This window comes from Ctenocephalides felis, unplaced genomic scaffold (genome assembly GCF_003426905.1).
Source record: "Ctenocephalides felis isolate EL2017-DRISC unplaced genomic scaffold, ASM342690v1 CF-g0.4_SCAFFOLD_03014, whole genome shotgun sequence".
NCBI classification, from domain to species: Eukaryota; Metazoa; Arthropoda; class Insecta; order Siphonaptera; family Pulicidae; genus Ctenocephalides; species Ctenocephalides felis.
In genome coordinates this window covers 1-13,583 of record NW_020539168.1, presented here as the reverse complement: position 1 = coordinate 13,583, position 13,583 = coordinate 1, and the positions used below count along the sequence as shown (strand labels likewise).

The 13,583-nt window shown below is 28.2% G+C and overlaps 1 protein-coding gene across 1 annotated transcript; it reads right to left on the bottom strand.

The window, feature by feature from the left end:
• Window positions 1-208: 208 nt before the first annotated feature.
• Window positions 209-4,148, bottom strand: LOC113381707 (zinc finger protein 710-like). Its single transcript, XM_026620445.1, has 2 exons — window positions 3,639-4,148; window positions 209-241 (listed from the first exon to the last, which is right to left on the bottom strand). Exons 1-2 carry the CDS (start codon window positions 4,146-4,148, stop codon window positions 209-211), a joined length of 543 nt encoding a protein of 180 aa, XP_026476230.1.
• Between the last annotated feature and the right edge of the window lie 9,435 nt (window positions 4,149-13,583).

Here is a 13,583-nt window from a genome sequence, read left to right as displayed (position 1 = left end):
AAAAACTTTTATTCTATTATAAATTGAAAGTAAAAATTCTTGCGCTTTTATAGTAAATTGTATGATTTAATAGCTTAACTAAAAATTCAATACAAAAAATAATTTTTGTTTCTATAAATATTTTGCAAATAAAGTAACGTGTTTTTTATAATAAAAGAGTGGTAAATTTAAATAAATAATTTGACTTTAAATATTACAAATATTATTATTAAACTTTATACATAATAAAAACATCGGTTCCCTAAAATTTAACAATATGATTTTAATTAGTTAACATAAAAAGATTTTTTACCAGGGAATAGTTTCATTTTGTTTTTATATTTCTTTGCTTTTCACAAATAAGTGCATAAATAAAATGTCATTCAATTTATAAACATTTTTTATTTGAAGTTTTTTTTTCTAATTATTAAATTAAATGAGACTATCTAATGAATGTATGTTTTTTGTACATAAACTTAGAATAACACTTTTTATTTCGTTTTGCATTGTTATTATCTAAGTATACTTGTAACTATTTTTATTGAATTGAAGACGCAAAATTCTCTGCTAATAAAAGCAAATAAATAATAAAAACTTCAAATATATATTGTTTTTTTGTAAAAATTTTTAAAAACTTAAGTAACATGAAAAAATATATCCTCAAAACATTCTTAGTTAATTTTTTAAATCATATTTTTGTAAAAAACAAATCTTTATTTCTATTTATAGTTTTTTCTTCAAAATCAAAAACTTAATCCTAATATAATAATTAAACACAAATAAATAGAATAGTTGCTAGATAAGCCATGTATGTTTATTTCTACAAAATATTTAGATTGTTGTAAAAATATTTTTTTATGGGTTGTTTTTTAGATTTTATAGTGAAAAACTTAGTTTTAGTATTTTCAAAAGATAATTTAAATTTTTTTTTAATTTTAATATATTTAAATACATTTTAATTTTTAGGTGTGTATTAATTTTTTCAAAGTTTTTAAATGTATAAGAACTAAAATAATGAAAAAATAATAAACAATAACTAATATTAAGGTTATTATATTATTTTTGTATTGAATAAAATTTTATCTGTATTTAAGCAATCTAATTAATTATCAATCTGTAAAGTTTGTAAATTTAAATCATAATCAGCACAAAAATAATCTTTAATAACTTTTAAAGATTAAATTAACCGATTTTAACATTTATGCTGTAATTATTAAAACAAATTTTACTTTTTTTTGTTAAAGTATAAAAATTTATTTGCTTGAAACTATTTACTTCAACAAATTAATAAATCTATTTGATTTATTTATAAATTTAAAAACATTAAAGATAATAAAAAGGTAGATGCTAATAATAAAAAATGATGAAATTAAGAAAATAAAATATGCTATTTACCAACACAAAACCTGCAGATTTGATTTAAAATTTATTACTCGTATGCTAACTAGTCCTTAAATCTGTTAATAAGGTAATTTGGACTTCAATGATTTTAATTTTAACAATATTCTATATTTTTTTCTTGGAGGTTTTCTAAAAATATTGTTAAATTTATAAATATAAGTATTAACCTACAATTTAAATTTTAATAAACCGTTATTTTTAAAGATAGAGGTTTTTAGAATTTTGATTGTTGGTAATAAGTCACTTACTTTAGTAAAACCAACAAAATATTCTTCTATGAAAAAGGTATTTGTTTTTTGTTTATCTTTTTAACTATGAGGTTGTCATCGATATAAATTATTTTGATCTTGTTTCATCTTATATCTTATCTTGTTTTTAAAATATCATTAGGTCGTATATGGATAAACCAACAAAAGAAATTTTCATGATTGTATTTTTAAATAATTTAAAACCCACTAATGCTGAACTAATATTATAAACTTTACATATAAATTGTGTTTTTATAAATAGTATTGATTCTGTTTGTATTGGTACCTTATATTTTTTTCATTTTTTAAATTAAAACAAAAGTCATCTAGACTTCAAACAAATGTTTTCCGTAATGTTTTAAAGCTAAAAATTTTGTTTCTAAAAATATTAAAGTTTATCATAAACTTATTAAGATATTAACTCAGATATTTTTATATAACATTTATTTCCAATGAAGCAAAAGTTTGTAAAAGAATTTATAAATTTCTAAAACAATTAAGATAAATTATAATTGAAATCCTATATATACTTTCGATTTTTCAACTTTTTGCTTGGTAAAAAGAAATGATATGTGATTTACAAGTTTATAAATTAAACCCCTGCTTTTTTTTATTTTTTAAAATATACCAGGCTGAAATTTTTATATCTTTTATTTATACTAAATTAACTAAAGAATGGTTATTATTATTTAAACATATTGGTTTTTGCGTTACGATTTGTAATTCGCTTTATTTATTTTTTTTATTTTAAAATACTGCTGTTACAATGTATTTTTAAATAAAGATAAACACTAATAATAAAAAATTGTTTTGATATTTAAATATCCAGAAATATTTTATTGACTCTATTTTTACATTCTAGAATAAACATGTCTTACGTTAATAAAAAAACAGTTATATATTTATAACCTAATAAAAAATTTTAATTTTTAAATAAAAATTCGTAAAATTATAAAACTTTATATTTGCAGTGGCTATTTAAATACTAAAGGCTTTTTATTCTTTTGCCCCTTATTCAAGACAATATTTTATATTAATAAATGCGTTTTAATAAATTTAATTAATGACACATAAATATTGCAATGAGATATTTAAAGGCAAGAATATTATTAGCTAGATTATATTCTTCTGAATGTTTTTTTACTAGCACAATTTAAACATAAAATACTAGATATAATATTTTAAATCTTTAATAATTCTTCGCAATCTAACTTAATTATCTATATGACTTTGCTATGCAACAAAGATAACATTTTAAAAGTGAGTTACTATTTTAGTATTTTTGAAAATAAGAAATTTTTTTGAGTTTTTGGTTATTAAATACAAATTATTTGTTTTTGTTGAGTATTTTGTAATTATTTTGAAATTTTTTGACAAATATCAAAAACATATTTATCGATATCATATTTATTTTTAAAATTACACTTTAATTATCGTTTTTTATTTAAGTTTTTTAAGATACAGACATGATTTATAAACAAATGTTCAAAACTAATATTATTACACATCATTTAGGTTGAGTACCAAATTTAAAACCAATTTATTTCAAAAATATTATTTTTATACAAAAAAAATTTTAGATGAATTCAATAACAATACAATTGATATAAAAGTTATTATTTTATTTGACTACTAATAAAAAATTATTTTGGGTTAAATTATTAGAAAATTAATTTTTTATTATACTTTATAAAACCATCTTAAGATATACTTTAAAATTTAAATAATACTTAAATGCTCGAAATAACATACACGCTTCTGACTGTGAAGTGCCATGTGTCTCTTCAAATCCTTCGATTGAGTAAATTCCTTATTACATACTTCACATTTATAGGAATGCTCTCGTTTATGAATCAGCATGTGTTTTATCATATGACCTCTTACTGTGAATGTCTTTTTGCATATATTGCATTCATGGGGACGTACCCTACTGTGTATCAGCATGTGACTTTTCAGATGACCTGATTGTGTAAATTTCTTTTTGCATATATCGCATTCATGGGGACGTACCCCACTGTGTATCAGCATGTGACGTTTCAGATGACCTGTTAGTGTAAATTTCTTTTTGCATATATCGCATTCATGGGGACGTACCCCACTGTGTATCAGCATGTGACGTTTCAGATGACCTGATTGTGTAAATTTCTTTTTGCATATATCGCATTCATGGGGACGTACCCCACTGTGTATCAGAATGTGACGTTTCAGACTACCTGATTGTGTAAATTTCTTTTTGCATATATCGCATTCATGGGGACGTACCCCACTATTGCAAACGTCACATTCATAAGTTGATGTTTCAACTAACTCCTGTTTGACTTCTTCTTCAATTGTAACCTCAGAATTCATGAATCTTTCTAAACACGTATCACCATCTTCAGAACACGATTCAGATTTAACAGTAACATCATGATCATCAAATCCATCCTCCATTTCGAGTTTAATGTCTTCTGGTGAATATTCTGGTGGTTCAATTTTAATTGCCTGATCATTCATAGACATAATTGTTTCCTCCGACATGGCTAGTGCTAAAACTAAAATGTTTAAATAAGTTTACCTTACAATAAAAGCTTGACAGAAAATATGTTACAAGAAATACTGGCATTCATGTGCACTGGGCATTAATTTTGATAAATATGTTATTATAATAATGCTCACTACGTTTGTTTTATATAAAAGTAGTTATATAATTTATTTTAGGCAGTTTTTTTGAGATGATATATTTAATTATTTAGAACTTCAAAATAGTAAGTAAAACATATGAGTATTTCGCATCGAGGTCTCTTTGCTTGACAAATATTGAATGAATCTAAAAAAAATTGTAAAATCGATTTAACATTATAAAATAAATTATAATGTTGTATTATTTTATATTGTTGACAATCTCTACTCATTGTTTTATCTAACATATCGCAGAATAAATTAAAATAAAAAATAACTGTTTTGATTGTAAATTTTTGTAAGAATGATTCAACACTATAATATAATTTAAAATCAAATTATGATGTTATCCCTATATTACATTTTTTTGTATCAACATTGAGACATTTAGTTATATGCTTGTCATAGTATCATCATTGAAATAGTAAATCAAAATTATAAAAATTAAAACATACCTGATTCAGATAACTACACAAAATCACCTGATGTTCACAAATGCCTATATCAAATCATTTCTGATAACATCCCTGTAATAAGAATAGTAAGGTTATTATTGGGCAAATGGTTATTGAATTAATGTTTATTGAATTGAAAATCAGTGATTTCATGTATCAACATGAGACATTTAGTTATATGCTCGTCATAATTTCATCATTTAAAGAGTAAATGAAAAATATAATAATTATAACATAGTAACATAAGATAAGAGTGAAAAATAAAATAGAATACAAAATAATGGAAAGTTTTCCATTGTAATGATATCCATATAATTGTCATAAAATAAAAACAAACTAGTTGGTTTGGTATTTAGCCTTGGGGCAAGTAACATGAACTTCCCGATATGTGAAAATAATCGACTTAATCAAAAAAAAAATATGTAAATAATATACTTCATCAATCCTACTTTAAAAAAAAAAACGATAATAATTTTAGCAAAGTTTGACGAATTTTTAAAATTAAACTACTTGTCGTAAGGCCGTAATATTGCAGTAAGTTCTATAAGACCATGATGTATATCGTCAAAAAAAGTTTCATGAAAATCGGCTTAAATTTTTTTTTCAACAGTTAATTACAAGAAAACGGCTCGGTAGATTTTCACCTAAAACTAATCAGCATCATTCCCAACTAATATCTTTCGAACCGTTTTTGATTTTTTAAAATCGGTTCGATAGGATGAGCTTAAATATGGACGAAAAGTTTAACACTTTTTTTCAAATTGCAAAGAAACGGCTTGGCAGATCGTCGCACCAAACTGACAAGCGATAGTCCTCAGCGAAATACATCAAATGGCTTTTAAATTTCTAAAATCGGTTTAGGCGTTTTTGAGAAAACGTCGATCAAAATTTGACAAATCCCAAAAAAACGATACCAATTTTTGCAAATTTTGACGAATTTTCAAAGTTTTTTTTTAGAAAACTTTATTGCAAAAAAACGGCCCGGCCGATCTCTAGCAAAAACCAATCAGCACGATTCCCAACCAATATCTTTCGAACGGTTTTTGAATTTTCTGTGATTTATTAAGAAACGGCTTGGTCGATCGTCGCACAAAACTGACAAACAGTAGTTCTCATCGAGATACATCGAATGGCTTTTAAATTTTTGAAATCGGTCCAGCCGTTTTTCGAGAAAACGTCGATTTACGGCAAAAAATCTTTAAAATCTCTCTTTTTCCAAATTTGGTCTCATTCGATTCAGAATGGCTTGAAACGTCGAGAGAACATAAAATTGGCAATTCGGATTTTTTGATGAACACAAACTTCTCCTTCGGGAAGTTAAAAAACATGATACAAATTTTTTTTTCCAAAATCAATTATTTTGTTAAAACAAGCAGAAAGTTATTTGAATGATTTGAATCGGACATTTAGCTCTGTATCTTCAAAATGGCTGGGCCTGCCTTTGCCAAAAACTAATAACCACTTCTACCAATCATTACTAATTGAATGTTTTTTAGATCATTCAAATCGGATGCTCCGTTCTCTCAAAAACTCGATTTCTATTTTTTGCACTCTTTGCACCATATCTCCGAAACGGCTGGACCTGCTTTTGCCAAAAACTAATCAGCACATCTCCCTATCAATAGGAATCGAATGTTTATTAAATCATTCAAATCGGTTGATCCGTGCGCCCGAAAACGTGGACAAAAATTTGTATCCATACATACACACTCACATCCATTTTTTCTGAAGTATGCTAAAATATTCAGAAACCTTCAAAAGGTCAAAAAATGCAAAAAATTTCGATTTCTATTTTTGGACGATTACAATAACTTACCCTACGGGAAGTTAATAATGATAATAAAATTAATAAATGAAACTTGTGAATAATAATATTATTAGAAAAACAATAAAGTGCAATAAAAACAATAAATAAATAACAAAAATATAACAAAAGAGCAGCATTAAAAATAATAAAACAACAAAGTAATAATAATAAAATAAATTATCAACAAAAAAAATCCAATGATCTATAAATATAGATTTAAAAAAAAGTCTATATTATCTTTAAGTCTAAGAGAAGTTACGGTAAAATTTATGATAGAAAAAGTTGTAGCTCATTTAATCACCTTTAAAATAGTGTATTAAAAGTTCTGATAAAATCAGAATTAAAAGAGTAATAATCCAATTAATGCGGTGGATGGTGACGGAGTGCAAATTATTTTCACTTCTGAACTTAAGATAAGGATTAGCCTATTTCCAAACTATCAAGTAAATTGGAGCACAGTAAAAAAATTCACAGAGCAATAATTTTGTTGGTCGTAAGTTGAATAGAGCACATGTAAACAGAATTTATAATAAACTTAAGCAATAATGTATATTGATTGATTTATTGGAGAAAAAAATATAATTTACATATTAAAATTACTAAAAGCCAGTTAAAATATAGTACGAAATTATAAAAATTATAGGCAACATTATTGAAGCAATAATTATAAAAATAAAAGGTGGTAGAAGAAAGCAAAGGTGATATTGCACCTTTGCCGCGAATGCGGCAAAGAATATTAATTCTTTCTGAATTTGTTGTACTTTTTAAAAGATTTCAATTTTCAACACGTGTATCTTATGTTAAGACCATAAATCACAAAGGCAGACGATCATTTTTAGTGCGATAAATTTGGAAAATCAATGCTTTAGTCGTGAATAAACAAAAAATCATTCATTTATGCATCCACATCTACAGGTATGACTAAAAATACTATATAACCCTTAAATGCAATAGAATAAATTGAGCTATTGGAAATAAATTTGTTCTATAAATCGCAGTGTATAATTTTTAATATACAATTTTATTGAACATTTTTTAATATTTGTTAAATGAATAATTAAAGTGTTATCTGTGGGAATTGAGAACAATCATTTTATTTGAAACAGTTCTACATTAAACATCACTCATATATTGGTGTAAATAGTATTTCAAAAAACAGTAATTATTATTTTTAACTAAGCAGTAAATATTAGTATAAAATATTGAAAAATTTTAGACGTGGGTACAGAACAACGTCTGTCGGGTCAGCTAGTATATATATAAATATTTATAAATGTGTGTACGTATGTGTGTGTGTGTGTGTGATACCGTACGCGTATATATGTTTAATAACGTGCTGTTGAGTGTTGAAATGAATATATATTTGTATATATATATACATATATATGTATATGTATATGTATATTGTTACGAATTCCTTTTATTTGTTACGAATTCCTTTTATTTCTTTCTAATCCTTATTTTATTGTCAGTCAGTTAAACTCACTGTTACCTTTTATCGCGTACTGCTGAAAGATTATTTAAATTTACAACTACAAGTAATGAGAGGCGTTTGTTCGTAACTTAATTAACAAACCTATATTTAAACATAACAATCCTTTAATCTAAAACATTTCTTATTCTAACATGCAACTTATTCTAGACTTATCTTTAACCACGGCGCAACCAGTGTCCATCACATGTCCATACATCGGGCCCGATTCACATAAATCACTTAACCATCACCTTTAGGTATTTTCACTAAGTCTACTTTCTGTTTGGGGACAGTCTCCGAACGCTGTCCCCCCATGATGTCCTCTAATCTCACATTCAATACATTTTATTAACACTTTCGTGCGCTGGACCGCACGTTTGTCGACACTGAGGCCACGCCGGCAACTCTCAACCCCGACAACGACTACCTCAAGACTACCACCATTTCTAGACTACTACTAGACTGTTAAAACAGACAACTCTCAGCCCTCGACACACTCCTCATCAGGGACATGGTGTTTTTATGCATATAGGGAGAGGGGTAGTTGTGTGTTATTTTACATCCGTGTGTGGGTCCTCACCCACACATTCGTAACACTACCCCACCTCCTCTAAAGATCGCCCTCGATCTTTCAAAACTCCATCCCTGGTGCTGCACCAGCTTTCTCTGCTCCGGAACCTAGGTGGTGCACTCCAATATCAGTCTGCTCCCCGGATAAAACATCGATGGCGCATTCCCACTTGTCCGATCTGCGGTCTGCTCTTATCCCGTAGGCTCAGACTTTCCTAAATCCGGCATAGCATCTGCACAGGCGTCGACCTCTAGCACCCTGATACACAATTCGGGTCGCGATGTTTCAGTAATGTAGTTGTACACGCGTTCAATTTTTTCTTGCACTGTTACACAAAATTACTTCCCAACAGATTTCAACCAAAAGTAAGATTACATTAACAGTTTAGTGTATTTGTCCAAAAAGTGTCATAACAAACAAAAAAAAAAAACATCACTTAGTCCCCTTTACTTATTCACTGTTTGTTAAAACTTTGATCTAACCTTATTGCTTTTATTACTACCTACATAAACTACATTCAAATATAATAACAAAATCGATCAAAGTTAATTAAACATATCAAATTTAATGAAAAAAAATATTCGAACTTATCAAGTATTAAAAATTATCAAACATTATAAAAGTAAATAGCATAAAAACACTCAGAAAATGAACATAAACTTATCTACACTTAGCACTTACTTCTATAAAATTTAAAAAAATAACACTATCTCATAATATTTTTATCAACAGCTTTTTAATTTCTTCTAACAATAGATTCTAAAACTTAAAATAATGACATTATAACTACAACAAATTTACATTCGACATAAATATTTGATTTGTGTAAAACATAAACGCATTTGTTTTTTTTATCAACCTAAACCTAGTTACATACTTATTAACGACAATGTTTACTTAACAATGTAAAAACAGAAAACACACAACAAAAGAAAAGCATTGCAAGAGTAAGACTAAGAGCGAGAATAAAAACAATAAAAGTCAAATTGAACATAAGTAATTAAAATACTCTACATATTATTTTAAAATTCGGGAATTGCTGACTGTTTTGAATTTGGCGGTCCCAACTCTATCAAACGCAAACATAAACGTAATTTACTTTTACCCTAGTCTAACTATTTCTATTACTATTAAACCGTGTACAGCAAGTGCGCTTCTCAATATAAAAACAAGAAGTGAGTCGTCGGAATGCTTGTTTCCCCGGTGTTCCTAGGCTCCAAACGGTGCTAGATGCCGATAGCACCTTGCCTATCCAATAAAAGACCTGAAGCAGCATCGCGCCCGCTTATAATTTCAGAAGGAAATTACCATCAGCAATAAAAACCAAACAACACACAACGTCGCGCGACGCTTACTGATGGCGGAAGCTTTTGAGCAGGCATCGGGAGCGGATATTTGCTCAAAAACTTCACATTAGCGGCGGTACAATGTGGTGAAAAGTACCGGCTCTAGCGTGAAATCCACAACATTTCACTAAAATACATATAACATAATCAACAACCAAAGCTTCCAAATGGATAGCGTGATAGCAATCAGCTTGTATGTGATGCATCACGCTTCAACGGTCTCACTCAGAGCACCAGATCCCTCGCTGGGGGTGCTCCCACAGCCCAAATCCTTATCCCCATGCTGTGAGATCAAAATCAAATACATAATCAATAACCATAACAACAACAAAACACCAGCCCGGGCGATCTTTCCCCAAAACCGTAAAACCCCAAATTTTCCCAAAAATCGCAAAACCCAATTCTATTCTCAATTTACTTTTTCTAAACACCCCGAGTATAACCCACATACATTATATCAAACACAAAACAACAATCATTTTAAAATTTATATTCACTCAAATCTTGCATTAAAACCTAAAACATTTTCATTTAAAACGAGGGAAAAATCAAAATACACTTATCTCTTATACTTAGCTGGCCAGCTGACATTCATAAAAATATGCATACTTACTCCCGACTGAACTAAACAACCACTTTCACAACCAAATCAAAATATTCATCTATTCTTATTTATGTTAATAATCATCTATTAACCCCCAATTTTCTCTTTTCGCGTCGTATTCCTTCATACGCAAATTATTTCCTTTATTTCCTTGAATCCCTCACAAGGACATCTTTTTTTTCCTCAACATCTTTTTCCCCAATATCATATTATCCCAACATTATTCTCAACGGTTATAAAGTATCGCCCAGTGCTCTCTGAGTGATGGAAAAATAACACCAAAGTACAAACCAACGTCTCTACACTTGCTGTTAAACCGCCCTATTCTATCTCTATCTTCTAATTATTCATAAATTTCTTTATTCAAAATCCTATTCGTAGTTTTCTTCTCATTTTTCTAAGCAAACTACTTTTTTGCCACTATTATCTAAATTATTAAACGGATAAATTTTCTAATTATCAAACCGCATTTATCTGTCTCTAACAAAAATGTATTCTTATTATAACTTGTCTGATCGCGCATGCATTGCAAAAACGAATTTATAAATGTTACTATTTCAATGATGAATTTACTTGCGAGAAGAAAAGCAGGTGTAACAAATAGAAAGGATAATAAAGAAACAACGACAAAATAAAATCATACGCATTTTTATTTAATATCTGTAAACCGACACAACCAAATATTTTAAATTTTAACAAATTATCAAATTATTCAAAAGTCCTTAATTTATGAGCTATTGTGTAACTTGCCCTTTTTTTCACTTTATTTTGTAATCCATCTTGATCATACAATTTGCTACCTATGCATTTACCACCTTTTTTTTACCTATATATTCTTACTATTCTGAACTCTATTCTATATTATTACTATTCTTAACTCTATTATATCGGGGCGTGCATTAATTGTATAAAGGAGAAAAAAAACAAACAGTTTATAAACAAGTAATTACATTTATATAATAAATCTCGTAAAAAACAAAGAAACAACAGGTGTAATAAATAACAATTATATCAAAAATAACCTTACTGTTATTATAAAACGTTTGTAAACCGAATCGAGCATTGAACAAAAAAAAAACAATCAGTATGCCATCTAACTATTTGGCCTATGGGTTATTCGGAAGCTCGCCATTATTGTTTTTCATCTACTTTCTCCTACTTTTGCCTATCTTTTTCGTAAATCCTAGCGACTTATGCATTCTTCCTTTTCGCTTATTAGGCTTTTTGCATTTCTTATACCTCCCTCTAGTCCTACTTGCATTTCTATTTGTCCCTTTGTCGCATTGCATTCGTCTTCCCTTACGTGTTGTACACGCCCCTTTTGCCGAATAATAGTTTCGTCTCACATGGACCGGACGCGCTCGCAAATTTATCTAACTAAGTATTACTACGTATCTATTAATTATCTCCTATTTTGCGATTATGATCTTACTGAATTATTATTATCCTTAATCCTTTATTCCTATCTATCTTATCTATATTTGATTAAACATGTGACTGCCGTCTTGTTGCGCTAATGGAATAATTGCAAAATAACATAACCGGTTGAATGAAAGGGACGAGAAACCTATGATTTTTTTTAACTGAAGACAATAAAATTTATTCGACGTTTCCTTTATCCATCTTTTCTACCGCGAAAACTAAATATCAATCATTAAGTACTAAACACAAACAATTCAACAATAATTCAAAAAACAAATTAATAATAAAAACAGCATCAAAGTATTTTTTAACAGTAACAACCATATAAAAAAAACTATCAAATATAAAAATTAAATTTCTAATCCCATTTCACTATTGGCAGTATGAGCCGTATCGACCTTGATGTCAGTGGGCTCGACTGATTACAATTAAATCGGAGTGGCTAAGTCCGCTCTAATTGAAAATCACCAAAGACATCCTGATCAATTCAAATGCATATCGAAAATCGGTGTCACCAAGAGCTTTCGCACTGAATTATATACAAGCTATTCAGGCGGTGGTGATCGACCTAACAAAAATTTGCCACAATTCAAATCCCTGTAAGCCGTTGTTTTCGACGCATTCCCAAATAAATATTCGGCACCTCATATGCACGGAGGCGAATAACTCCGCAATTCTCAAAACTGCTCTAAATTTTGAGATAAAACAAATCATAATAAAAATACTCTAACGCAATAGCGCAAACAAAACTAAACTAAAAAGGAAATTCGCTCGTATTTTACAAACAGCCACATGTATTCGAAAACGATTGTAAACCCCTGACTCAACAAAAGAAAACATATATATATATATATACAAAGACATCTTCCCTAATTTTAAAATATTTTTTACATTACACTTAAAACTATCTACGCAACTCAAAAATCTAGTACTTAAACCAAAAAAAAAAAGCTTTTAGCCTGGCGTTGACATATAGGGCGACCATAAGTTCGCAACACGAGAACGATGTCTGGACATTTTCGAACTCACATATACTAGCCACCCGCGTTGTGGCGCCTTAAAACGTAGGGATGAAATGTTTACACAAAAAAAAGAGACATAAATATTATCTTGCTGCGTTACTTAAATGTCTATGATTTGAAATCGAATTCTAAGAGAAAAGGACTTCAACGATATCTTACCCTTGCAATATGATATTTTAAAATAACTTTCTTTAAAATATTTACGACTATATATATAAAAAAATAATAAACTCTACTCACAAGAACGATTTCCATGAAACAACACTTAGCTGTATAACATAACATACTGTATCTGGCAATCATCATAAATTTTATAAAAAAAAAAAAAAAACAAATTATTTTATGTATTGGTGTTTACGAAAATGATTATGCATAACACAATACACTAAACAATCCTAATAATGTTCGTGATAAAAAAAAATTCTAAATCTGCATAGAACAATATTTTTCTATACACTAATTATAATAATTTCGAATTTAAAATTTATATTCTAATAATCTTAATTTAAAATGATGGTAATTATAACTACCTAGGAACACGTATCTAATAGTACACGAACAAAAGCCTTTCCCAAAAATCGAAATAAAACAAA